This window comes from Lagenorhynchus albirostris, chromosome 15 (genome assembly GCF_949774975.1).
Source record: "Lagenorhynchus albirostris chromosome 15, mLagAlb1.1, whole genome shotgun sequence".
Taxonomy (NCBI): Eukaryota; Metazoa; Chordata; class Mammalia; order Artiodactyla; family Delphinidae; genus Lagenorhynchus; species Lagenorhynchus albirostris.
The window spans coordinates 32,165,510-32,192,467 of record NC_083109.1 but is presented as its reverse complement, the minus strand read 5'-3'; the positions used below and the strand labels follow the sequence as shown (position 1 = coordinate 32,192,467).

Here is a 26,958-nt window from a genome sequence, read left to right as displayed (position 1 = left end):
TTGATCTTTGCTATCATTTCCTTCATTTCTTTTTCATTTATTTCTGATCTGATTTTTATGATTTCTTTCCTTCTGCTAACTTTAGGGGTTTTTTGTTCTCCTTTCTCTCATTGCTTTAGGTGCAAGGTTAGGTTGTTCATGTTCGAGATGTTTCCTGTTTCTTAAGGTAGGATTGTATAGCTATAAACTTCCCTCTTAAACTGCTTTTGCTGCATCCCATAGATTTTGAGTCATCGTGTCTCCATTGTCATTTGTTTCTAGGTATTTTTTGATTTCCTCTTTGATTTCTTCAGTAATCACTTCGTTATTAAGTAGTGTATTGTTTAGCCTCCATGCATTTGTATTTTTTACAGATCTTTTCCTGTAATTGATATCTAGTCTCATAGCATTGTGGTCGGAAAGGATACTTGATACAATTTCAATTTTCTCAAATTTACCAAGGCTTGATTTATGACCCAAGATATGATCTATCCTGGAGAATGTTCCATGAGCACTTGAGAAAAATGTGTATTCTGTTGTTTTTGGATGGAATGTCCTATAAATATCAATTAAGTCCATCTTGTTTAATATATTATTTAAAGCTTGTGTTTCCTTATTTATTTTCATTTTGGATGATCTGTCCATTGGTGAAAGTTGGGTGTTAAAGTCCCCTACTATGAATATGTTACTGTCGATTTCCCCTTTTACGGCTGTTAGTATTTGCCTTATGTATTGAGGTGCTCCTATATTGGGTGCATAAATATTTACAATTGTTATATCTTCTTCTTGGATCGATCCCTTGATCATTATGTAGTGTCCTTCTTTGTCTCTTCTGATATTCTTATTTTAAAGTCTATTTTGTCTGATATGAGAATTGCTACTCCAGATTTCTTTTGGTTTCCATTTGCATGAAATACCTTTTTCCATCCCCTTACTTTCAGTCTGTATGTGTGTCTAGGTCTGAAGTGGGTCTCTTGTAGACAGCAGATATATGGGTCTTGTTTTTGTATCCATTCAGCTAATCTGTGTCTTTTGGTGGGAGCATTTAGTCCATTTACATTTAAGGTAATTATCAATATGTATCTTCCTATTCCCATTTTCTTAATTGTTTTGGGTTCGTTATTGTAGGTCTTTTCCTTCTCTTGTGTTTCTTGCCTAGAGAATTTCCTTTATCAGTTGTTGTAAAGATGGTTTGGTGGTGCTGAACTCTCTCAGCTTTTGCTTGTCTGTAAAGATTTTAATTTCTCCATCAAATCTGAATGACATCCTTGCTGGGTACAGTAATCTTGGTTGTAGCTTTTTCTCCTTCATCACTTTAAATATGTCCTGCCAGTCCCCTCTGGCTTACAGAGTTTCTGCTGAAAGATCAGCTGTTAACCTTATGGGGATTCCCTTGTGTGTTATTTGTTGTTTTTCTCTTGCTGCTTTTAATATGTTTTCTTTGTATTTAATTTTTGACAGTTTGATTAATATGTGTCTTGACGTATTTCTCCTTGGATTTATCCTGTATTGGACTGTCTGTACTTCCTGGACTTGATTAACTATTTCCTTTCCCATATTAGGGAAGTTTTCAACTATAATCTCTTTAAATATTTTCTCAGTCCCTTTCTTTTCTCTTCTTCTTCTGGAACCCCTATAATTCGAATGTTGGTTCGTTTAATGTTGTCCCAGAGGTCTCTGAGACTGTCCTCAGTTCTTTTCATTCCTTTTTCTTTATTCTGCTCTGCAGTAGTTATTTCCACTATTTTATCTTCCAGGTCACTTATCCGTTCTTCTGCCTCAGTTTTTCTGCTATTGATCCCATCTAGAGTATTTTTCATTTAATTTGTTGTGTTGTTCATCGTTGTTTGTTTCATCTTTAGTTCTTCTAGGTCCTTGTTAAATGTTTCTTGCATTTTCTCTTTTCTGTTTCCAATATTTTGGATCATCTTTACTTTCATTATTTGAATTCTTTTTCAGGTAGACTGCCTATTTCCTCTTCATTTTTTAGGTCTGGTGGGTTTTTATCTTGCTCCTTCATCTGCTGTGTGTTTTTCTGTCTTCTCATTTTGCTTATCTTACTGTGTTTGGGGTCTCCTTTTTGCGGGCTGCAGGTTCGTAGTTTCCATTGTTTTTGGTGTCTGTCCCCAGTGGCTAAGGTTGGTTCAGTGGGTTGTGTAGGCTTCCTGGTGGAGGGGACTAGTGCCTATGTTCTGGTGGATGAGGCTGGATCTTGTCTTTCTGGTGGGCAGGTCCACGTTTGGTGGTGTGTTTTGGGATGTCTGTGGAGTTATTATGATTTTTGGCAGCCTCTGTGCTAATGGGTGGGGTTGTGTTTCTGTCTTGCTAGTTGTTTGGCATAGGGTGTCCAGCAGTGTAGCTTGCTGGTCATTGAGTGAAGCTGGGTGTTGGTGTTGAGACAGAGAGCTCTGGGAGATTTTCACTGTTTGATATTATGTGGAGCTGGGAGGTCTCTTGTGGACCAGTGTCCTGAAGTTGGCTCTCCCACCTCAGAGGCACAGCAGTGACTCCTGGCTGCAGCACCAAGAGCCTTTCGTCCACACGGCTCAGAATAAAAGGGAGAAGGGGTAGAAAGAAAGAATTAGTAGAAAGAAAAATTTAGTAGAAAAAAAGGAGGGAGGAAGGAGGGAAGGAAGGAAAAAAAGAAAGAAAGAAGATAAAGTAAAATAAAATAAAGTAAGGTAAAATATAATAAAGTTATTAAAACAAAAAAAAATTAAGAAAAAAAATTAAAAAAAAAAACCAGAATGGACAGATAGAACCCTAGGACAAATGGCGGAAGCAAAGCTTCCACACAGAAGCATACACATACACTCTCACAAAAAGAGGAAAAGGGGAAAAAATCATAAATCTTGCTCTCAAAGTCCACCTCCTCAATTTGGGATGATTCGTTGTCTAAAGGAGTGAGGGAGGGAGGGAGAGAAGGAAGGAAGGAAAGAAGATAAAGTAAAATAAAATAAAGTTATTAAAATAAAAAATAATTATTAAGAAAAAAAATTAAAATAAAAAACGGACGGATAGAACCCTAGGACAAATGGTGGAAGCAAAGCTATACAGACAAAATCTCACACAGAAGCATACACATGCACACTCACATAAAGAGGAAAAGGGGAAAAAATAATAAATCTTGCTCTCAAAGTCCACTTGCTCAATTTGGGATGATTCGTTGTCTGTTCACGTATTCCACAGATGCAGAGTACATCAAATTGATTGTGGAGCTTTAATCCGCTGCTTCTGAGGCTGCTGGGAGAGATTTCCCTTTCTCTTCTTTCTTCTCACAGCTCCCAATGGCTCAGCTTTGGATTTGGCCCCGCCTCTGCGTGTAGGTCGCCGGGAGGGCGTCGGTTCCTCGATCAGACAGGACGGGGTTAAAGGATCCGCTGATTCGGAGGCTCTGGCTCACTCAGGCCATGGGGGGACGGAGGGGCACGGAGTGAGGGGCAGAGGCCGGCGGGACATTGTACCAGCCTGAGGCGGGCCGTGTGTTCTCCCGCGGGAGTTGTCCCTGGATCCCGGGACCCTGGCAGTGGCTGGCTGCACAGGCTCCCCGGAACGGGGGTGGGGATAGTGACCTGTGCTCGCACATAGGCTTCTTGGTGGCAGCAGCAGCAGCCTTAGCGTCTCATGCCCGTCTCTGGGGTCCGCCTTTTACCTGCGGCTCGTGCCCGTCTCTGGTGCTCCTTTAAGCAGCGCTCTTAATCCCCTCTCCTCACGCACCAGGAAACAAAGAGGGAAGAAAAAGTCTCTTGCGTCTTTGGCAGGTCCAGACTTTTCCCCGCACTCCCTCCCGGCTAGCCATGGCGCACTAACCCCCTGCAGGCTGTGTTCATGTTGCCAACCCCAGTCCTCTCCCTGCGCTCCGACCGAAGCCCGAGCCTCAGCTCCTTGCCCCGCCCGCCCCGGCGGGTGAGCAGACAAGCCTCTCTGGCTGGTGAGTGCTGATCGGCACCGATCCTCTGTGAGGGAATCTCTCCCCGCTTTGCCCTCCACACCCCTGTTGCTGTGCTCTCTTCCGCGGCTCCGAAGCTTCCCCCTCTGCCACCCGCAGTCTCCACCCGTGAAGGGGCTTCCTAGTGTGTGGAAACCTTTCCTCCTTCACAGCTCCCTCCCACTGGTGCCGGTCCCGTCCCTATCCTTTTGTCTCTGTTTATTCTTTTTTCTTTTGCCCTGCCCAGGTACATGGGGAGTTTCTTGCCTTTTGGGAGGTCTGAGGTCTTCTGCCAGCGTTCTGTAGGGGTTCTGTAGGAGTTGTTCCACGGGTAGATGTATTTCTGGTGTATCTGTGGGGAGGAAGGTGATACCCGCGTCTTACTCTTCCGCCATCTTCCCGGAAGCTGGCCCTTCCTTCTAATCACGTTGGGAGTTAAGCTTCAACATATGAATCTGGGGAGGGGGGGCCAAAATGTTCAATCCATAACAGGTATCTGTTGCAATAATCATTTAGCAAATATTTATTGAACACATTCTGTATAAGAGGTGGCCCTTATCTATGCATAAAACCTTACAACTTACTCTTTTCCCTCAAGTAGTGAATGAGCCAGAGCAGTGAGTAGACAATTCCAGCACAGTAGAGTGAGCACTGCAGTAGGGATTCCTATAGCGTGCAACAGGAGCCCACTGGAAGGCCTCCAGACTCTTTTTGGGATGACTCGTTGGGGTGAAGACAGGTTAGGACAGGGAGAGTCAGGGAGACCTGAGAGATACCAAAGTCTTAAGCATGGGTAAGTGCAGTAGGAGTGGAGGTGAGGCTGACAGAAGAGATGCCAAGGAGATTTTGAGGGCTGAGAGAGAGGACTGAGAGTTAAGGGTGATATTAAGATTTATATAAAGGAAACTGGTTGTGTGATGGTACCTTTGCAGAAAATAAGGAGTCCAGGGAAAATCATAGGTTTGAAGGGTGGGGAAGATGGAAGATAATGGGTTTCATTTGAACAATTGTGGATTTGAAATGCTGATGAAACTCCTAGATCCTCTAGGAATTGGGGGTGTGGAACCTGGAGCAGAGAGAGAGCAGGAGTGCAATAATAATAATAATAATAATAATAATAATAAAAAATTTTTAAAAAGACTTGGGGCTAAGGTGGCTGGTGGCTGAATCTGAAGAGGTGGATATTGCTGCCAGGGAGAGAGCTGAAATAGGAAGAAAGGAGAGTTGAGGACCTCACTGCTGGAGATGCCCACATGTGGGTGTCTCAGAGCATTGGCACCAGGGCATCACTGCCTGCTAGGGCCTTACTTCATCCTGGCTTTCCAAAACATAAACATTGAAGAGTGACCAATAGGGCAGCTCTGTATTCGTTTTTTTCTCTAGATCTGTGCCACCCCTAGGTTCTCTAGCTCTTGTGCTACCAGCTACTAGCCACATCTGGCTGTTTAAATGTAAGTTAATTAAAATTAAATAAAATCTAAAATCTAGTTCCTCAGTTGCACTAGTCAGCTTTTTTAAAAACTTGCTGGTAAGGGCCTTCCTAGACTCTAAAATGCAGGGTCTTATTTCCTTGTTTGCTTTGGAGTCTGAAGCTGGGCCTCAGGCTGGCTGTTAAGATATTTAGGGACTGGTGTGCTGGAGTGTAGGGAGGTGGGGCAGTGGGAATCAAAGCTGTCTGTTCCTCAGAACCAGGTTTGGGGAAGGTATCTCGAGTGGGTTGCTGGTGGGGTGTGTGTTCAGGGTCTCACTTGGGCATCCTGTGTTAGATAACTGCTTCCTCAAATGTCACAAGTGCTGATTTTTAAAAAACTCCTATGGGAGGAAATCACAATGTCTTTAAACAAAATAAAAGAAAGACACATGAAAATAAAGAGAAAAAGAATAAGTCCATAAATAGAGGAAGAATAATGAATGGATCACATTAAGAACAAGAGACATGCAAAGCCCCAAGGTTGATAGAAATTAGATCATATGATCAGTGTTGATATTAAATAGAAGGATAGCAAAAGGTCTTCTCCTTATCCCATGGGAATCTTGTTAGGCAAGTTTGTGTGCTTTTAAAGGCAGCTAGGAAATGTGTAAGGGGTGAATGCAGCCTGGCAAGAAATTGGAACCAGAAAAACAAAAAGAGTCTCGAAGAACTGCCATACCCTAAGGACACCGGCCGGGGAAGCACAGCCAGGACAAAGTCATGTGTTGCCTCTACAGTCCTCCTATGTTGGTAGCTCCTGTATCTTCTGAACCTGGAAGGGCATCCAGGGAAAACCAGGTAAATAGCTTAAACTTACTGTTGGCAAAGCCCCACCTATAATACAGTCTGATGTTTCCACCACCCAGTTCTGGGCTGGGTGAAGTGCTTAGGGTGCCTTAAGTTTTTATTTTCTCTCCTTCTATAGGCTCTGTGAGAATATTTGAGTCTCCTCTTTTGGGTACCAAGAGTGGATCATTCAGTCTGGAGATATTATGGACAGAGGAGTAGCTTTATTTGGTTCAGTTTTAACAAGGAATGGGAGAAATACTCATCAGTGTTCATACAAATCCGCTATTTGTTTCAGATTTCCCTAGTGTATTTTCTTCAGAGCCATATAATGTTAGGAACCCATAATGCCCCCAACATGGTGGGTACCACACAAACCTGGTAATAAGCTACTTATAGCCCACTTGAGGTGTGAAGTAATAGAAAATATATAAGTTGGTCTTTGCCCCTGGTCCCTGGCACAGAACCCCTGTGTAATTTCTGAACTCCTGAACTCCTTGTAATTTCCTAAGTGAAAAGAACACTAGGAGCATCATGTTCTAACAAGATGACTCTGCGTGGGCTTCTGGATGGTGACTGGTCACCAAAAAGACCAAGCCGTGATTTGAAGCTTGGCATTTTCAGCCTCATATCTCATCCTCTAGAGAGGGAGAGGGGCTATAAATGGAGTTAATGATTGATCATGCCTACTTGAGGAAGCCTCCATACAAGCCAACAGTAGAGAGTTTGGAGAACTCCTAGGTTGGTGAAAACATTCACACCAGGAGGATGATGCACCACAGCTCCACAGGGACAGAAGCTCCTGTGCTCGGGCCCCTCCTAGACCTCATTCTCTGTATCTCTTCATCTGGCTGTTCATCTGTATCCTTTATCATATCCTTTAATAAACTGGTAAACATAAGTGTTTCCCTGAGTTCTGTGAGCTCTAGCAAATTAATCAAACCTGGGGAGGGGGTCGTGGGGACCTCCAATTTGTAGACAAATTGGACAGAAGTTGTGGGTAAAGCTGGGGTTACTACTTGAGATTGGTATCAGAAGTAGCAGGGGCAGTAGTCCTGTGGGACTGAGCCCTTAACCTGTGGGCTCTGACACTCTTATCTAGGTAGACAGTATCAGAGTTGAGTTAAATTGTATTGGGTTGGCCAAAAGGTTCGTTCGTTTTTTTCCATAAGATGGCTCTAGTAGCACTTAGTTGTCTTTAACTTCATTCCAAACAATTTTGTTAGATTGTATTGTGACAGCTGTCATATCAGCGTGCATTTAAAAAAAGACATCAAAATTGGTGAATTTTTGTGTAGCCATTTTAATGTTGAAGATGGAAGAAAAACAACATTTTTGGCATATTATGCTTTATTATTTCAAGGAAGGTAAAAATGCAACAGAAATGCAAAAAAAAAAAAGGATTTTTGCAGTATATGGAGAAGGTGCTGTGACTGATCGAATGTGTCAAAAGTGATTTGTGCAGTTTCATGCTGGAGATTTCTTGCTAGATGATACTCCATGGTTGGGTAGATTAGTTGAAGTTGATAGTGATCAAATCGAGACATTAATTGAGAAGAGTCAATGTTATATACCACACGGGAGATAGCCGACATACTCAAAATATCCAAATCAAGTGCTGAAAATCATTTGCACCAGCTTGGTTATGTGAATCGCTTTGATGTGTGGCTTCCACGTAAGTTAAGTGGAAAAAACCTTCTTGACCATATTTCCGCATGCAATTCTCTACTGAAACGTAATGAAAACGTTCCGTTTTAAAAACAAATTGTGATGGGCGATGAAAAGTGGATATTGTACAATAATGTGGAATGGAAGAGATCGTGGGGCAAGTGAAATGAACCACCACCAACCACACCAGAGGCCAGTCTTCATCCAAAGAAGGTGATGTGTATATGGTGGGATTGGAAGGGAGTCTTCTATTATGAGCTCCTTCCGGAAAACCAAACAATTAATTCCAACAAGTGCTGTTCCCAATTAGACCAACTGAAAGCAGCACTCGACGAAAAGCGTCCAGAATTAGTCAACAGAAAATGCATAATCTTCCATCAGGGTAACGCAAGACTGCATGTTTCTTTGACAACCAGGCAAAAACTATTACAGCTTGGCTGGAAAGTTCTGATTCATCCACCATATTCACCAGACATTGCACCTTTGGATTTCCATTTATTTAGATCTTTACAAAATTCTCTTAATGGAGAAAATTTCAATTCCCTGGAAGACTGTAAAAGGCACCTGGAACAGTTCTTTGCTCAAAAAGATAAAAAGTTTTGGGAGAATGGAATTATGAAGTTGCCTGAAAAGTGGCAGAAGGTAGTGGAACAAAAGTTTGAATACATTGTTTAATAAAGTTCTTAGTGAAAATGAAAAATGTGTCTTTCATTTTTACTTAAAAACCAAAGGAACTTTTTGGCCAACCCAATAGAACACCTAGCTGGTGTCACCGAGAATTACTTGCTGTGGAGAAAAATCCCTACACATTTGGTAGCAGGAGTGTCAGAAGTTAAGTATTCTGTGTGAGTAGTAAAGGAGATACACAGGAAAGAAAGATGCAGGAGGTAGACCAAACTGGGTTTTTCTAATATAGCAGGAGGTATGGCAAGTTGACAAACAAACCATAGTGTTAGGGTTTGAATTCAGTAAGGGTGCTGTGAGAGTGCCCACAAGGGACCCCTGCCCAGCCACAGAGGAGATCACATCAGAGTCCTGAAAATGTCTGGGTGTAGCAGGTCCAGGGAAGGGAGAACGAGGGCCTTTCGGCTGGGGGAACAGTGGAACCATGTTCACTCTGGGCACAAGTTCAGTGTAAACAGTACACCAGAGTTGGGTTGGGCAATGGAGGTGCTCATGAACGGTTGTAGCAAAATCAATTGCATTCAAATTTTAGGGTAGAGAATTCCTGCTGTGGGCACTGGGAGTGGAAGGATCTGGGGATTGGAAGGAGAGTTAGGGTATTAGAGCAGTTCAGGTGGGAACTGATCGTGACCTGATCTGGGAGAGTAGGAAGGAAAGGAATTCTTTCCTTCCCAGACGCTCCATGTGAGGCGCTGGGAACACAGGTTCCTACTGCCGTGAAATTGATCTCCTGGTGGTGGTGAGAGGAGACAAAAAATAAACAACTAAGCAGAAGCATCATGTAGTGGCTGGTGACAAATTCTGTGAAGAAAATAAATCAAGGAAGGGGGATAGTGAGGAATAGAATATAAAGTCAGATAGGGGTGATTCAGGACTTGCAGACTATTGATTAATTTATCCTTTAAAAAAATGCACTCAGTATTTCCCTCAGGTTCAGGGGTCTAGGAAACAGCAGTGAATTAAACAGCAAAAAACCCTGACCTCACAGAGCTTTCCTTCTGGCAGGGGAGACAGGTAATGTACACTAAAAATAAGTCAGTTGTGTAGGTGTTAGATATTGATAAGTACCAAGGAAAAAATAAAACCAGGAAGAGGGATAGAAACTGCTAGGGGTGGTGTGTTGACCTTTCAGGTGGCCAGGAAAGGCTGTACTAGAAGATGGCATTTGAGTAAAGGCCTGAAGGAGTTGAGGGAAGCCCATCATGGTAGTGTGAGCAGCAAGTGCAAAGGCACTGAGGCAAGAGGCACTTGGTATATCTGAGGAACGCTGAGTAGGTGGTGCTGCTGGACAGAGGGTAGGGCAGGGTCAACAGACTGTGTAGGCCTCATTGGCCCTGGTAAAGATTTTGGCTTTTCTTGAGTTAGATGAAAAGCTGTTGGTGGCCTTTGAGCAGAGGTGTGACGTGCTCTGCCTAGTTTTAAAGGATCATTCTGGCTGCTGAGTGGGAAGCCAACTGAAGGAGGGGAGCAGAAGAGCATTCAGGAGGTGACTGCCATAGAGCAGGTGAGCTGACAGGGCTCCAGCCAGGGTGCCATTGGTGTGGAGGTGGTGACCAGTGGTCAGGCACTGGAGGAGAGCTGACCTGGATGCTGATGGACTAGACGAGAGTAGGGGCAAGAGAGAGAAGACAAGGATGGTTTCAGGTTTCCCCCAAGCATCTTGGAGAGGAACTGGCCAAGTACTGACATGGAGCAAGGCGGAGGGAGTCGTCATGAGTTTGGTGTTGGCCGTGGAGACACTGGATAGAAAGTTGGTAAGGGAAGCAGTGTGGGCTGGAGCTATTCACTGGAGGTTAGCAGTGTGGAGATGGTATTTAAAGCCAAGGAATTAGATGGCATCTCCTGGGGGTAGATGCCCCTAAGAGAGAAAGGGGGTCTGAGGGCCCTGCACTGAGGAGATGCAGTGTTTGGAGGTATGGAGGCTGAGGAGGGCCAGCAAGAGGGACAGGTAAGGAGTGGTGGCTGAGGTGGGAGAGAGACCTCAAGAGAGGTCATTGTTTGAGCAGGAGAATGGCATCCTTCTTGCGTGCGTTTGCAGTCAGTGAGGAAAGCACTGTGAAAGCCAGGTGGATGAGGAGTAAGGATGGATTGCTTGATTTAGCCAGGTGAGCACCAGAGAGGACAGTGAGGGCTTGTAGTGATGTGCCATGGTCCCTAGGTAGGGTGAAGAGGGAATTAAGGTTGATGCAGGGGCTCTGGGGCTCAAGATGTTGAAAAGGCATTTGGATAAAGGGTTTGGCAGTCCTGCTGAGGTCAAGAAACTGGGAATTGGGGTCCTTGGGGGCATCTAAGAGGAAAGATAGGTGGATGAGGAAAAGGCAGCTTTGAGAGGTGCTGAAGAGGTAGATGTGACCAGATTTGGTGCTGGGTTGGATGTGGGTACAACAGGAAGTCAGGAATGACCTGAAGGGGTTGGGGTAGGGCACCTGGGTGTATGGTGACACCCGTCCATGAAAAAAGAGACACACAAACAGAACACAGGGTACTTTTTTTGTTTGTTTTTTAGTTGGTTTGGGGAAGTAATGAACTGATAGAGCAGAATCTTTAATTCTGTATCCTTCCATCATGCTTTGTATTCATTTACAGTTAGGAAAGTCATGATTCCTTTGCATCTGAGGTCTTTTCCCTTTTGTCTTCTAGCAGCCAGGAAGCAAGTCTTCCTTCTTTTGCTGAGAATGACCATCTGAAATCAGATCTGAACATGATTTATATTAGACTTACATAAAAAAGCCCTTCTCTGATTATAAAAGTAATCCATGCTCACATTAGGAAATTTAGAAAATACAGTAAAGTATTTAGAAGATAAAGGTTATTTTTGCATTGGATGGTTATGGACTTGATCAGAAAACAATTGGTTCCCCTCCCTCCCCCATTTTGTATTACTACAGGTGGGTTTTCTTCTTCCTGTAAATTTACACTTGTGCCAAATTGGAAGGAAGTCAGAGAAAGAGGCCTGGTCCAGGCATAAGAAAGTATATGAAGAACAAATAACCCAGGAGGGAGAGGTTTGGGTGGCACCAAGGTGGGGGAGGGGTGGCCAACAGCTTTATAAAGAAGAGGTGAGACGTCCTCCTGGAAGAGATCTAAGACCCCAGGGCAGTGGCTGGATGGGTGTGCTATAGGGGGTGGTGAGCATCTCAGAGCTGTGCCCACGTAAGGATGAAGCCAGGGAGACAGATGGTCCTCTCCTTCCTTTACTTTTTCCTGTCATGTCCCTCTACTTCCTCTCCTTTCCTTCCCTCTCCTTTCTTCCCTTTCTTTCCCTTCACTTCTCTTGTCTTTTCTTCTTGTAAGAGAAGTGACTTTGGCAGACATGGGGAGGGGTGGGTGAAGAAACCATATAATGGTGTTAGTTCAGAAACATGCAGGACAGGGAGAGACCAAAGAAAGAGGCAGACACTCCAGATTGGTAGGTGGCAGGTTTAACAAGCAAGGGAACTTACATGCAAGGCTTTTTTCTTGGGTGGCCTCAAGAGGAGTGGATCTCCACACCTCCCCTCCAGAATCTTAAAGTTTATACAGAGGCCTCAACAGGGTTCAGTCATGTATCCCATCCAGATGGCCCCTGTTGGATGTGCTCTCTCAAAGCTGTGTCCTTGGAACAGCTCGCACTCTGGGAAGTGGGCAGAATGTACATTCCAAGGATGGGGGTGGGGAGCCTCCAATTGCCCAGGTCCAGCTCTAGGGTCAGCTGGTGGTCACGTCCTCTTGATGACCTCATCTTTGATTCCCCTGGGCCCCTGACTCTGTAATGGCAGATTTGAACATGCTCATTCTCAGCAGTGAAAAAAAGGCACAAGATTTTTTTTTGGTGTAAATAGTCCTTTTAAAAAGAGTGAATAAGGAAGCCTGGAACATGTCCTTGTTCATATGACTTTAATACCAGGTGCTGTGGAGTTCCTTCTTGTACATTTCCTAAATAGAGAGTTCAGAGTTGTTAGATCTTAAAATTGAAAGTTTTAGTTGGATGATAATAATAGTTGTTTTAGAAAATGTTCTTTTTTTGTAATAATAATTAGAAATTGGGATTGAGATTGTGTCGTTCTAAGAAGAGGATGAAGAGAGAATATATTTCCTGGAGCCTGCCCAGAGAATTGGTTTAATTCCCCTCTTTCTGTAAGATAAGAGTTTGAATCTACTGCATAATGGCCATGATTTAGGGGAGGGAATGTTGATAGGTCAAAATTTAACAGCCAAAATGAGCAGGCTTTTCTATTTAAAAATGTATGTGTGGGAAAAATTTTTTATTTTAGAAAGGGGATATGCCAATATATGCTTTAAAATAAAAATACTGAAAAGATAGGATGCAAATGAAGGTTTTATGTATGTTAAGAGATTCTTTTCCTTACCTCTTCCTTCCTTCTAGAGTTTTTGATATTTTAAAACTTAATTTTTCTGCTCTGGTTTTGAGTTTCAGATAGTTTCTTATATTGCAGCTTTTCATTTGAATGGAGTTTTGGTAGTTTTAAATGAAATCAGAGATGTTAGTAATACAAAATGCCCATCTATTAATTGGGACACATACAGTTTGGCATGAACTATCTTAAAATAAGAGTTGCTCTAGTCACCTCCTAGAGCAGGTTTACAAAGTTGATTGGCATTTTGGCTGATTATCTCTTACTTGTGTTGTGTGAGGCCAGATCCATAGAATTTGGGCCTTGAAGGACATCTTGTCCCATCTGCTCTTATTCAATGCTTGCTTTGTGCTCCAAGCTATACCAGACGTGAGGAGAATGCAACAGACATAGTAGCCTAAGCTTCCTATCTTCCCTACCCTATAAGGCCACCATCAGCACCATCCCTGCTGCCACTGCTTTCTTTGGGTCCTCATTATTTCTTGCCAGGATCACCAGGACAGCCTCCCTGCCTCCTAGTCTGTTTCCTTTCCCACCCCTCATTGTCATTCCTGCCTGTCTTTTGCATTTCCTAGACTAGTTAAGAGTTCTTTTTCTTCTAGGTGTTTACACCTGCTGAACACCCCCAGCTTTGAATTCTCCATTCCTTCATTACCTGTATTCACCCAAGCTAGGTAGGCAGTCTCCTGAGCTGTAATGATTAGAGGTAAGATAGTTCAGATTGATTTCTTTACCACAATCTAAGCCCAAAATTCTGTTGGAGAAAAAGCTTATTTCCTGTTAGGATTTAATAAAGTAGTTGAGGAGGAAAATAGGTTGTGGGAAGTTGCATGGTAGTAATTACCTGGTCATTCCCCCTCCCCCTTTTACATTTTACATGTTTTAAAGTATCTGTATTTCTCACCAGGCTTGTTGTCAGAATGAAATGGAAGTAGTAAAAAAACCAACGTGTTCTTTCACTGTACCTTTTTTCTAGCTTGTATATGTTTATTTTCTGTCAGTTTTGTTATTTGTATAAATTAACTCATTTAGAAAAAAAATATGTTCACTGCAGAAAATTTTGAAAACATAAAACAGTGTAATGAGGAAGAAACCAAATCAGTTAAAGTCCCATCAGCCAGAAAAACAACATGCTAATATTTTGGTGTACTTCTTTCCAGAGACTTGAAACAAATATTTGGGTATTCTGTAAAATTCTCTCTCTCTCTCTCTCTCTCTCTCTCTCACACACACACACACACACACACACACACACACACACACACACACACACACAAACACATAGATACAATCTGCTTTATAAAGCCCTTTAACTTCATATTATATCCTGGCTTATCAGTGTCATTGAAATACATAATTTGTAGTGGTGACATGATAGCAAATCGTGGACCTTACTTATAACTTCGTTGGGACCTTGGGTTGTTTCTAATTCTTTGCTATTATAAATGACAGACTAGTGTATGTTAACCTTATTGTAGCAGTTTATACTCTTAGCAGCTATGTGAGAGAACCCCACCCACCCCCCTACCCCACCACTGTGCACACAGGCCAATGCTAGATGTTAGATTTAAAAATCAACAAGTCGATAAGTGAAATCTAATTGTTTTAGTTTTGAATTTTAATAGGTGGAAAACTTTTCCCCCATGTTCCTGGCCATTTATATTTTTTGTGAATGTCTCTCTTCTTCACCCCTCCCCTTTTATCTCTGTTGAGCTATAGTGATGATCCAAAATAGCTCAGCTGTCAGAGTGGCACACAGGGCTATTAGAAGTTACAGTTGCAGAGAAAATGCCTGGATCACATAGCAGTTGGAGGGAGAAACTGTAGCACTGCTGGCCAGAGCTATGCCTGCCGTCAACCAATAGCCCCAGGGTAGGAGGGGGAGATCACATTTGGTTCCATCTATGGAGGAGCAGCTTGGTGTGTGGAAAGATGTGGCTTTGGGGCCTTAACTGTAAGTCTCAGTTTACCCCTTGATACCCGTGAGAAACCGTGCGTTCACTCATCCTTGAAGCCACAGCCACCTGGGATGTTTGAAAAGTAAATGAGATTACACATAGCAGCATCAGATCATATACACAGTATGCAGTGAATACATGTTTGTTCCACTCCTCTTCTCCACTTCTGCTGTGCCTCTTAAACCACAGAACCCAGGCAGATGGGAGGATCAGAAGGGGGACTCAAGCCATTGACTCTTTTACAAATGTTAACTGGCTTTGGGAAACAATCCTTCTCTGATAGGCTTCTTCAAAGGCCTGCACAAGTATGTGGACCAAGGGAGGGTGGGCACCTGTAGAGTGATTATCTAGATTTTATTTAAAGCCTCAGCCAGAATCCTGAAGGAAAGAGCTTGAGGTCTGGAGTAAGGTCTGCATTGCAAATGTGACTCAGACCCCGAGGGAATTACTTAACTTCTCTAGGTATCTAGTTTTCTAAAATGGGAATGCAAATAGCATCTCAGAGTTGTCTCAGAGTTGTCACAGGGATAAAATGAGAAAATATATGTAAACTTATTAACATGGTACCTGGCATTTGTGAAATGTGCAATAAATAAGAGAATAAGGAGAAACTAGTGGTTAGTTTAGCTAAAATGTCAAAATACTTTGACAGAGTTTTTCGACCAAAACATTGGAAGTCGCACTAAGATGGGGGAGAATCTTCTTTGCTCCATTCCATCTCCTTTTGAAGGCTCATCCTTGTGGCCATATTCATAGAAACCAGGAAAGAAAGAAGTCCAGATGGAAGGAGTCCTGCTCTCATGTTGGAACCGGTGGTGAGGGTCAGGAAAAGTTTCCATATTAATACATGGTTGGGAAGCAGGGTGTGTAATTCTGTCATCGAGTGTGTATGCGCAAATGGGCTGGTACTTTCGCAGACTGTCTGTAACCAGCTTTACTGAGTTTATTAACAAGGTGCCCTGGACCTCTTTCCCAAAAAGTTCAAATGGATTTGCCTCGTCCTCATTAGCAACAACATGGTATTTATCTTAGAAGATGTACCATAATTTTAATTGGTCCTGAAAGGAAGTTCTAGTTTTAAATTAGTATTTATTTTTTAAACATTAGGTAATATATTTATATAATTCAAAATTTAAGAGTTCAAAGGGTATTGAGTGAAAAGCCCCTTGCTTGGTCTTGCATGCACCAATTCTCCCTACACACTACCTTTCAAGAAATAGTTTGTGAATATGTAAGCAGATCCCCTTTTACACACGTGTGTGCATCTAAACATCTATGTCTATAGCTCTGCTCTTGCTTTAGCCACTTATATATCATGGATGATGTTCTGTATGTACCTACATCAGAATATAAAGCGCACTCATTCTTTTGGTAACTCCAGAGCATTCTGTGGTATGGATGTATCGTAATTTATTTAACTTTCTAGATAGGCATCTAGATTGTTTCTAATATTTTGTTATTACAATTTGCACTTCAGTGAATAACCATGCACATGACAGTTCACTCAGATGTGATAGAAGGATAAATTTCTAAGAGTGGGATTGTTGAGGCAGAGGGTGTGTGCCTTGGTAATTTGAGGGGTACAGCTAAGTGACCTCTGTTGAGGTCATTTCATCTCCATTTGCAGGGTGAGTGCCTGTTTTCCTGTAGGCTTGCCAGTGGAATGTGGGTCAGACTGGGCCTTTGGCCAGTTTAATAGATGAAAAGTTTAGTTTTAATTTGCATCTCATGAGTGAAGTTGAACATCTTTTCAAATATTCAGGAGCCATTTATATTTCCTTATTTTCCTGTTGGAATGTTCACCTTTTTCTTGCTGGTTTGTAGCCCTTACATATTTGCATGTCAGAGAATTTAGCTTTGTTATCTATAAAGTGTTAGTGCCTGGAAAGAATGGAAGACAATGGCCCTCTTTTGGGTGGTGTGCCGTAACCTGCTGGGTGCCCTTGGGATTTTTACTGGAGTCAGTCTGAGGATGGGGTGGGGGTGGGGGTGGTCCAAGGGACATACCTAGTTAAGCTCTTGCAAACATTGCCTTGAAGGGAAGATATCTGGTGAAGTGCCCAGCCCAGTGCTCGGCATGAATCTATGCCCAGCAACATTAGCTTTCACCGTCACTGCGGCTGTGAGATGTGTGTGGGAGCAGGAGGAGCACAGACAATGTTCGCAGTACGAGCCAGTGATGGCACATCAACCCATCCAGCCCTTTGGGGTAGGGGCTGGCTTTAGAGAGAGGTGAGGTACCTTCTGCTCCTCTTGAAGGACAAGTCATACTGGGGGGGCAGGTGGGACACAACCTGGAACCCTGAGGGATTCTCTGGCTGCTGTGGCCCCAGGAGCTTTCTGGAGAAGGCTGAAGAAATTCAGAGCTACCCTAAGACCTGGGCTGGGCTGGGGCAGTGCAAGGGAAGGAGGCTGTGCTTTGTAGGGTTAGCTGGGCTTTTGGCTGCAGTATTGGTTGCTTCTGATGGTTTTGCTTGCACGTAGCCACTGGGTGTGTCACAGGGAGCTGCTGTATTTGAAGAAGCAGTGGAAATAAGATTAGGGGCTTTGCTGCCTCTGCCAACTTTAGGGTCAGTAGCATTAAATTAGATCTACCAGCTAGATCTTTTGGGGTGTCATAACCTAAGATTGACAAGCTCTGGAGGTTTAGCATATGTTGTATTATACTCACTTTGATTTATTTTTCATGGCAGTTAATCTTGAAGTTTCAAATAATTTGAAGGTAGGTGGGAGATTTTTATGTTCATTAAAAGGAGGCTTGGGTTAAAGGCTGTGAAACAGTAGTCTTGATATCATCTTTATTTAAAACACATTTTAATTGTAGTATAGATACACATATCAGAGGAAATAATGGTGTGTGTAGGGGGGTAAGAATAAGGTGTGTTACCTCCATACCACATTGCTTGTGGGATCTTAGTTTCCCAACCAGGGATCGAACCCAAGGCCCAGGCAGTGAGACCGTCAAGTCTTAACCACTGCACTGCTAGGGAATTCCCACCTTTTTATTAAAAGAATAGAAAGCACTTACTTTGGGGACCTTTATTACTACTCTGAAAATGATTGTTTTAGTAGAAAATGGCTCACTTGACTACCAGACACATGACAGTCAGTGGTGGGTAAATTTTGCCAGATCTGCAATAGGTGATAAATTGAGCTCTGAACGTTCTGATCAGAGGTGCTGGGTTTCCCTGGTACCTACATCCTTTACCTTCTATATGAGTAACACAGGCTCATCCAGCTGTCAGCTTAAATTGGCATTGCTGTCATAATGATGCTCAGTGTGGGACTCCTGGGCTATCACTCCTGTCACTCCTGCTTCCTATACAATTTGACCGTCTCAGGATTACTGTTCAGAAACAAATACTTTAACGTTATTGTCTTAGTGGAAATAAAACACATAAGCAAGAAAGACATATTTACTGAGCAGTAGACACATACCCCCACCAAAGGCAGCATAGCCTTTTTTTGTTGGAGACAAAACCAACTGGAAAAATTTAGGCAGAGAGAACCTGCTTTCCTAAACTGATTGAGTGATTGTATAATATTAGTTTAGGCAAAAAAAATTTAAAGCCACAAGTTTGATTTCAAATAGTTCTGGGGGGAGAAAGGACATGGTTCCCGAAAAATGTTAAAATAATCTGCTGATATATATATATATATTTTAAAGAAAAACATGATCAGTTCCCTGAGATGAAAGATTTCCCTCTGTTATCTGTGATGCTATTAATAACACAAAAGAAAATCTATTTTTATTAAGTTTAGAAAGCTTTCTAAGACATGTTTTATTTCCCAGTTGAAATAATATTTAGAGGTTCAAAAATATGGAGCTTTCATAGTATCAGCAACATTTTAATCTTTTTCTCTTAAAGAAAACAAAACAAAACTCTATGCCTTTCCTGAAGAACTGATCTGATTTTTTAAATTAAATTTCATGTTTTTAAGAAAATGGACCATTAGAGTGGCTAATTTAATATGCCAAAGGGAAAATATTAGTGAAACAACTAGTGTTTTACTTTCAGTGATGTTTAGTCACTCCCTGCACATAGACACAGGAGACATAGCAGGTCAGTGGTCCCTTTCTTCTCTAGCCTTGGCTTCCCCCTGGTGCTGAATTCCCCTTTCCCTTGAGTGAAAACCTGTTTCATCTCCCATTTGCTCCAGAATCTCCTACCTTCTAGGTTTGTTCCCATTCTCAGTTGGAGCGCTGATGGAGCAGGGGCCTGGGAAGAAGGGGCGCATTTTCCTCTCTTAGGGGTGAGGATGGCTTGGAGAGAGGCAGTGGCTCAGCTCTGGAGCATGAGACTTCCAGGGAAGGTGGGCTCTGAGGTCCCCAGGGATCGCTTTACCTATGGAAATATGTTAGAAATCGTAGGTCAATAATATTTACAGTTGAATAAACTTCGCATACTGGCCTGGGAACGTAAGCTTCTTTACGGGGTGATTTCTGTGGATCAAACATATTTTGAATTGACTTACAAACTTCTGTTGTACCAGTTTGTCACTCTGTCTCTCCCTACACAAATCTCTTTGGGACCAGCACCTCCATCCACCGGCCACCTGGGTGAGTGAACTGGACAGCAGCCCAGATGCTTTACCCCTCTGCCCGCAAAATCCAGTCCAGGCCTGGGATGTTGCCTATCGTACTGTGGTGGTGTCTCCCCCTGCACTCGCCCTGCAAAGCTGCAGTGCTGTGGTGCTACGGCTCCTGTCTGGGCAGTCCCCAGGCAGTATTAAGGCCATGTCCTAGCTCTCTCTTGAACCAGACTACCTTTCCCAGAGCACTGTTAAAACCTTGGCTCAGGCCACTGTCCCTTCTTGTCTGGCAGTTGCCTCATAAAGGGTCTGCCCGCCTCTGTTCCCGTCATCATCCCCTTTACTTCACCCCACCCTTCCACTCTCCCGCTGTAGTCAGCATGTCATCCAAAGCCAGATGTGGCACACTGGATCATGGCACACCTGTCCTGGGCACCACATCATGACTCCCTGCTGCATCCTTTGTTCAGTCACAATTCTGTAACCTGACACCCGTTCCTGGGGCGTGTCAGGACTGCATCCTCATTGCCTGGGCAGAGTAGATTCTCAAACAGTGTTTGTTGAATGAATATGTGAGCCTTTTCCTAGTCTGGGGACCATCTCATTTTATAGTACCTATTTATTTAATTGTGTGTGTGCGAGATTGCAGTAAGTCAGGGGAGGAGTGAGAGTTGCCGGAATCTACTCTTTGGTGACACATATACAGATTAAAAAAAAAATATTGAGGTGAAATTCACACAACAAAGTTAATAATTTAAAAGGGAACAATTCAGTGACATTTAACACAATCACAGTATTGTGCAACCATCACCTCTGCCTAGTTCCAAAACATTTTCATCACCCCAAAAGAAAACCCCATACCCATGAAGCAATTTTGCTCTCTGCGGCAACCATTGATGAATGTAGATGGTTAGTTTTAGCTGGGATAGGACTTTAAATCAGGCCTGGGTTTTTCGGATGACTAAGTAATTAAATGTTGTTTGAAGACGGTTCATCCTGAGTGTGTGTACCTCTTGGCTTCTAAGTGGGTTGAGTGCTGCTGTGATATGACTTGGAGCATGGTTGTAATAGTGAGTTAGAGTTTTATGTTGTGGACTTGAACTTGGTTTGGAGCATGTATCCTGCTGGCAGCTAGTTTTATAGGCAAACAAATGCCACAAATTCAGTCGGCTGTGTAAAAAGCTATAGCATGACTTAGAGTTTTAAAAGCAACTCTTTATTTGAAATAAAAATATTTTATCCTGTAAGAATTATGTACTACTTAATTGAGATTTTTGGAATACTTTAAAACTAGCCTTAGACTTGGGTTATATAATCTATATGACCTTGAATAAGAAATTAAAATGTTCTCTGACCTGATTTCCTCAAGTGCAAAAATAGGTGGATTGAAATCTCTCTGGACTGCCTTAGTTAGTCCAAGCCATGCTGCTTGAATCTTTAGTCTTTTTAATTTCTTCCCTGTTATAAAAATAAATTGTCCTCATTAGAGAAAATTATCAAAATATATAAAGGGAAAAAGAGGGTGAAAATGGCCCCACTGCTTAAAGGCAATCACTGTTACTGTTTTGGTATACTGGTGTACACCTTTTTTTTTTTTTTTTTTTAATATCACTCTATCTATCTAATCTGTGCCAAGTCTTAGTTGTAGCACTCGGGATCTTAGTTGTGGCATGTGAACTCTTAGTTGTGACATGCATGCAGAATCTAGTTCCCTGACCAGGGATCGAACACGGGCCCACTGCATTGGGAGCATGGAGTCTTACCCATTGGACCACCATGGAAGTCCCTGGTGTACATCTTTTTATTAGCCATTTTAAAAAGCAGTATCAAATAACACACGAATATACTGATTATAAAAGATCCAAATGCTAAAGAAGGGTTGGTAATGAAAAATGAAAGCTACCCATCATTACTCCTTGCACCTAGGGCAACCTACATAGTAGTTTGTGACTTTTCTGGATCCTTAACCAAACATTTGGACAGATAGGATATTAAAATTTTATTTTATTTAGCATAATTGGGATAATTCTAGGCTTACTGTTTTGTGGCTTTTTAAAAAAAAACAGTATTTCTTGGACTTGTTTCCTTGTCAGTACATCAGTTTTATTCCTTTATTTTTTTGCGGTACGCGGGCCTCTCACTGTTGTAGCCTCTCCCGTTGTGGAGCACAGGCTCCGGATGCGCAGGCTCAGCGGCCATGGCTCACGGGCCCAGCCGCTCCGCGGCATGTGGGATCTTCCCGGACCGGGGCACAAACCTGTGTCCCCTGCATCAGCAGGCCCAACCACTGCGCCACCAGGGAAGTCCAGTTTTATTCTTTTAAAAAAACTTTTTTCATTAAATGAGTCAATCTACGTAAAGTGCCCTTTTTTAAAAAAATTTATTATTTTTTGGCTGTGTTGGGTCTTCGTTGCTGCGCGCAGGCTTTCTCTAGTTGAGGAGAGTGGGGGCTACTCTTCATTGTGGTGCCCGGGCTTCTCATTGCGGTGCCTTCTCTCGTTGCAGAGCACGGGCTGTAGGCGCACGGGCTTCAGTAGTTGTGGCTCACGGGCTTAGTTGCTCTGCAACATGTGAGGGATTGAACCCGTGTCCCCTGCATTGGCAGGAGGATTCTTAACCACTGCGCCAACAGGGAAGCCCAGTTTTATTCTTTTAAATGGCTGAATATTGGGAATTCCCTGGTGGTCCAGTGGTTAGGAGTCGGCACTTTCACTGCCGTGGGTCCAGATTTGATCCCTGGTCAGGGAACCTGCAAGCCATGTGGCAGGGCCAAAAAATTAAAAACTTAAAAAAAAAAATGACTGAATATTATTCTTGAAATGGATATATGATAATTTAACAACGTCTGTCTTTTTGATAAACATTTAAAGTTTTCTAAGTGTTCAGCATTGTAAATAATGCTGCAGTCATCAACCTTGAACATAGATATTGCATAGATATTTCTGGAGGATAAGTTTCCCTGAGTGTAATTGCTGGCTCCAAGAAAATGCCTGTTTCGAATCCCAGTGCTAAGTTCCCCACCACAAAGGTCATTCCACCAAGAACATAATCTCCCTACACCCTGGTCAACACCAGATTCGTCTTTTAAAATTTCCCCCTAATTTATGTTAAAAAATGAAATTATATTTTGTCACTTCTATAATTTTACGTAAGGTTGAACAGCTTTTTTTTGTGTCTCATTGGATATTCTAATTTTTTTTTCCCCTGTGGATCATAGACTCCTATCCTTTGGGTTATTTGTATTACGGATTTGCAGGTGTTCTTTTTGAATTACTAATACCAATCATTGTTACGTGTTGCACCGTGTTTTCTCTTACACCATCACTCATCTTTTACTTCTCCTTAGTGTATTTTATAACACCAGAATTTAAACTTTGTGTGGTTTTTCTTTTTTCCTCTGTATTTAAAAAATGTGTTGTTATTCATACATATAATTACATTCAGTATTATTTTTTTCAAGATAGATTCTTAAAAATGGAATCATTAGGCTAAAGACTAAAAATATTTTAAGGTTCTTGCAGTCAGCCAGGACCTAAGGAGACTATGCGTTATCTCACCAAGGGTAGGCATGAAGACGGGTCGTGACCTGCTGGGTGCCCAGGTGTTTTCTTTTGATTCTTAGGATAATTTCTAGTCCATACCTTTAGGGCCCAGAAACTCAATTTTGTTGGCGTAGACAGCCCCTGCCCATCCACATCCCTCCAATGCCACAAAGAAAGGCACACACCAGTGGGCTAGTTTATTTAACTGCAGTGAGAAATATAAGTTAGTAAGTTAGGGTAACAGCAGTGCGTGAATTGCTCTAACTGGCACATTTCTTCCCTGTAGGGACATAGAAGTAAGTTGTTATCAGGCGTTACCTGGGAAGGGATCTCAACCAAGGCAGCTCAGAATGCCTTTCACCCGCTCAGAAACTGCAGCTTTGTCCTCTCAGCCAAGCCTCCCTTGTCCCTGGAGGCTGTTGAGGGTCCTACTCCTTGTAGTTCCTTTGGGTGTTGCATTTCTGGTCTCCTTCAGCTGACCCCCATTCATGCAGCCTCACTCTGTAGAAAACATGGTACGTTTCTCCATCAAAAACACGTGTGATCACTGGTGCAGCGCACTTGTCAGGAGTTTCATTTAAGAAAACTTAAAACTTGGCTAACCTGATAAGTGAAAATGCAGTTTTTTTCTTTGGGGCAAAATGTTTTCATACAACAGAGCGTATAGGGTGAAAAAAGCCTCTAAATGAAGTGTTTCCCTTCAGGTGGTGATCAATGGAGGTGCCACATCCAGCGGTGAACAGGACAATGAAGACACCGAGCTCATGGCAATATACACGACAGAAAATGGCATCGCAGAAAAGGTACTCCTTGCATCAGCCCCAGCCACTCACCCACCACTGCTGTCCCAGATCCCCTACAAGGAGGCAGATATCCATCTGGAGTTTTGTCTCTACCCTCCTGAGTGTGTGTGTGGGGGTTCTCTTTACAATGGAAATAGAAGGAGTGATGAGGAATAGAAGTTACTAATTTTTAATTGTTTTAATGGCAACATTAAAGTGAGAACCATGTAGAGGTCTTTATCTAGATATTTTTAAAACCTCAGCCAGGATGCCAGAGGGAAGCGTTAGGTCTGGGTGCTAATATGACTCAGACCCTGAGGGGGTCTAAAGCTTTCCGGGCCTTAGTTGCCTCATCTCTAAAATGGGTATAAAAATATTAGCATCTGTCTTAAAATTGTTGTATTAAATGAAATAATATGTATAAAGTTATTAGCATTGTGCCTGGTACATACCATGTGTACAGTAAATAGGAGACACCAGTAGATAGGTTATGTAGACTGTGAAAGTGCCTTGGACAAAGATCTTTGAAAATCATGCTGAAGTGGGAGAATCTTTTTTTCCACCTCATCCCCTCTGCTTGACAGGTCAGTCTGTGTGACCGTAGAATGTGTGACCATGTTCATAGAGGCCAGGAGAGAGCTGCCTGGAGAGGGTCCACATGGCTTGATTTCTTTTTCTCTTTGTATCTGCCACTGTGCTTAACACATATGAAAAGTATGATAACATGGCATTTCCAGACTGCATTGCAGCCCTAAGACTTCTCAATTTCATTTGAGTTTCACTTGACAGACTTTTAAAACAGATTTTATTTTTACTATCATCAACTTATATAATGATGCATTATATTCTAGAACCACTGTACTGCACTGTAAACAGTATATACTGTGTATTCTAGTAACAGACCACTAGGAAGTTGATATATACAATTATAATACCCAGCTTGGGTATTAGTGCAGTAAGTTTACAGTGTAATCATGAAAATGATAAAGAACAAAAGAAATTATATTGAAATTCTTAAATAATCAAATTTTTTGTGTCTGTGATTTCTTTCTTTTTCTCTTTCTCCCTCTTTCTTTTTCTTTCTTTTCCAGTTTGGGAGATGGAAATTTCATTTTTGGCTGTCTTGACCAATATGGCTGTTATTTGGTCAAGCTATTCTAAGTTTTGTGGAAGCTAGATTCATGCTGAGATGTTGAAATTCCTGCAGTATTGGTTTCCAAGTTGCTCCTCAGAGCACAGATTGGAGCAGCCATGGTTGTGGCTGTGGTCTGCAGCAGAGACTCATTCCACAGGGCAGGATCTGGGAGGGGCCCACTGCCTGTCTGGCTTGGGTCTCAACATCCAAGAGGTACATCTTATAGCAAAGTGCTTCTGTTTTTACAGACTTGTTGGGCTGCATCCAATCCTCAGTTATTTGGGCCTTAATCAGAGAGTCACCAGAATTTCCAGGCTGTAGGCTGTCATGAGTTTTGATGTTCATTATCCGGGAGTTGATGGCTATCTTTTAATATACGATATTTGTTTTTCTCTTTCTGACTTGCTTCACTCTGTATGACAGTCTCTAGGTCCATCCATGTCTCTACAAATGACCCAATTTCATTCCTTTTTATGGCTGAGTAATATTCCTTTGTATATATGTAGTTTATACTGTGATGGCTGTCTTTTTTTTTTTTTTAACATCTTTATTGGGGTATAATTGCTTTACAATGGTGTGTTAGTTTCTGCTTTATAACAAAGTGAATCAGTTATACATACATATATGTTCCCATATCTCTTCCCTCTTGCGTCTTCCTCCCTCCCACCCTCCCTATCCCACCCCTCCAGGCTGTCACAAAGCACTGAGCCAATATCCCTGTGCCATGCGGCTGCTTCCCACTAGCTATCTACCTTACTATGTTTGTTAGTGTGTATATGTCCCTGACTCTCTCTCGCCCTGTCACAGCTGACCCTTCCCCCTCCCCATATCTTCAAGTCCGTTCTCCAGTAGGTCTGCATCTTTATTCCTGTCTTACCCCTAGGTTCTTCATGACATTTTTTTTTCTTAAATTCCATATATATGTGTTAGCATACGGTATTTGTCTTTGTCTTTCTGACTTACTTCACTCTGTATGACAGACTCTAGGTCTATCCACCTCATTACAAATAGCTCAGTTTCGTTTCTTTTTATGGCTGAGTAGTATTCCATTGTATATATGTGCCACATCTTCTTTATCCATTCATCCGATGATGGGCACTTAGGTTGTTTCCATCTCCAGGCTATTGTAAACAGAGCTGCAATGAACATTTTGGTACATGACTCTTTTTGAATTTTGGTTTTCTCAGGGTATATGCCCAGTAGTGGGATTGCTGGGTCATATGGTAGTTCTATTTGTAGTTTTTTAAGGAACCTCCATACTGTTCTCCATAGTGGCTGAACCAATTCACATTCCCACCAGCAGTGCAAGAGGTTCCTTTTTCTCCACACCCTCTCCAGCATTTATTGTTTCTAGATTTTTTGATGATGGCCATTCTGACTGGTGTGAGATGATATCTCATTGTAGTTTTGATTTGCATTTCTCTAGTGATTAATGATGTTGAGCATTCTTTCATGTGTTTGTTGGCAGTCTGTATATCTTCTTTGGAGGAATGTCTATTTAGGTCTTCTGGCCATTTTTGGACTGGGTTGTTTGTTTTTTTGTTATTGAGCTGCATGAGCTGCTTGTAAATTTTGGAGATTAATCCTTTGTCAGTTGCTTCATTTGCAAATATTTTCTCCCATTCTGAGGGTTGTCTTTTGGTCTTGTTTATGGTTTCCTTTGCTGTGCAAAAGCTTTGAAGTTTCATTAGGTCCCATTTGTTTATTTTTGTTTTTATTTTCATTACTCTAGGAGGTGGGTCAGAAAGGATCTTGCTGTGATTTATGTCATAGAGTGTTCTGCCTATGTTTTCCTCTAAGAGTTTGATAGTTTCTGGCCTTACATTTAGGTCTTTAATCCATTTTGAGCTTATTTTTGTGTATGGTGTTAGGGAGTGATCTAATCTCATACTTTTACATGTACCTGTCCAGTTTTCCCAGCACCACTTATTGAAGATACTGTCCTTTCTCCACTGTACATTCCTGCCACCTTTATCAAAGACAAGGTGTCCATATGTGTGTGGGTTTATCTCTGGGCTTTCTATCCTGTTCCATTGATCTATCTGCTTTTGTGCCAGTACCATACTGTCTTGATTACTGTAGCCTTGTAGTATAGTCTGAAGTCAGGAAGCCTGATTCCTCCAGCTCCTTTTTTCGT

The 26,958-nt window shown here is 42.2% G+C and overlaps 1 protein-coding gene across 9 annotated transcripts in view; it reads left to right on the top strand.

Annotated features, from left to right (window-relative positions):
* SLC23A2 (solute carrier family 23 member 2) overlaps window positions 1-26,958 on the top strand; it is a 149,298-nt gene that overhangs the window by 62,938 nt on the left and 59,402 nt on the right. For 4 of the 9 annotated variants that reach the window (XM_060123219.1, XM_060123220.1, XM_060123221.1 and 1 more), the window contains one exon: window positions 23,609-23,707. In XM_060123219.1, the coding sequence (XP_059979202.1) occupies window positions 23,609-23,707 (99 nt within the window). Of the gene's footprint in view, window positions 1-3,841; window positions 3,911-15,550; window positions 15,651-16,986; window positions 17,062-19,323; window positions 19,391-23,608; window positions 23,708-24,918; window positions 25,035-26,958 lie in introns of those variants that run through there. The other 5 variants (XM_060123218.1, XM_060123225.1, XM_060123224.1 and 2 more) reach the window with 5 other exon arrangements.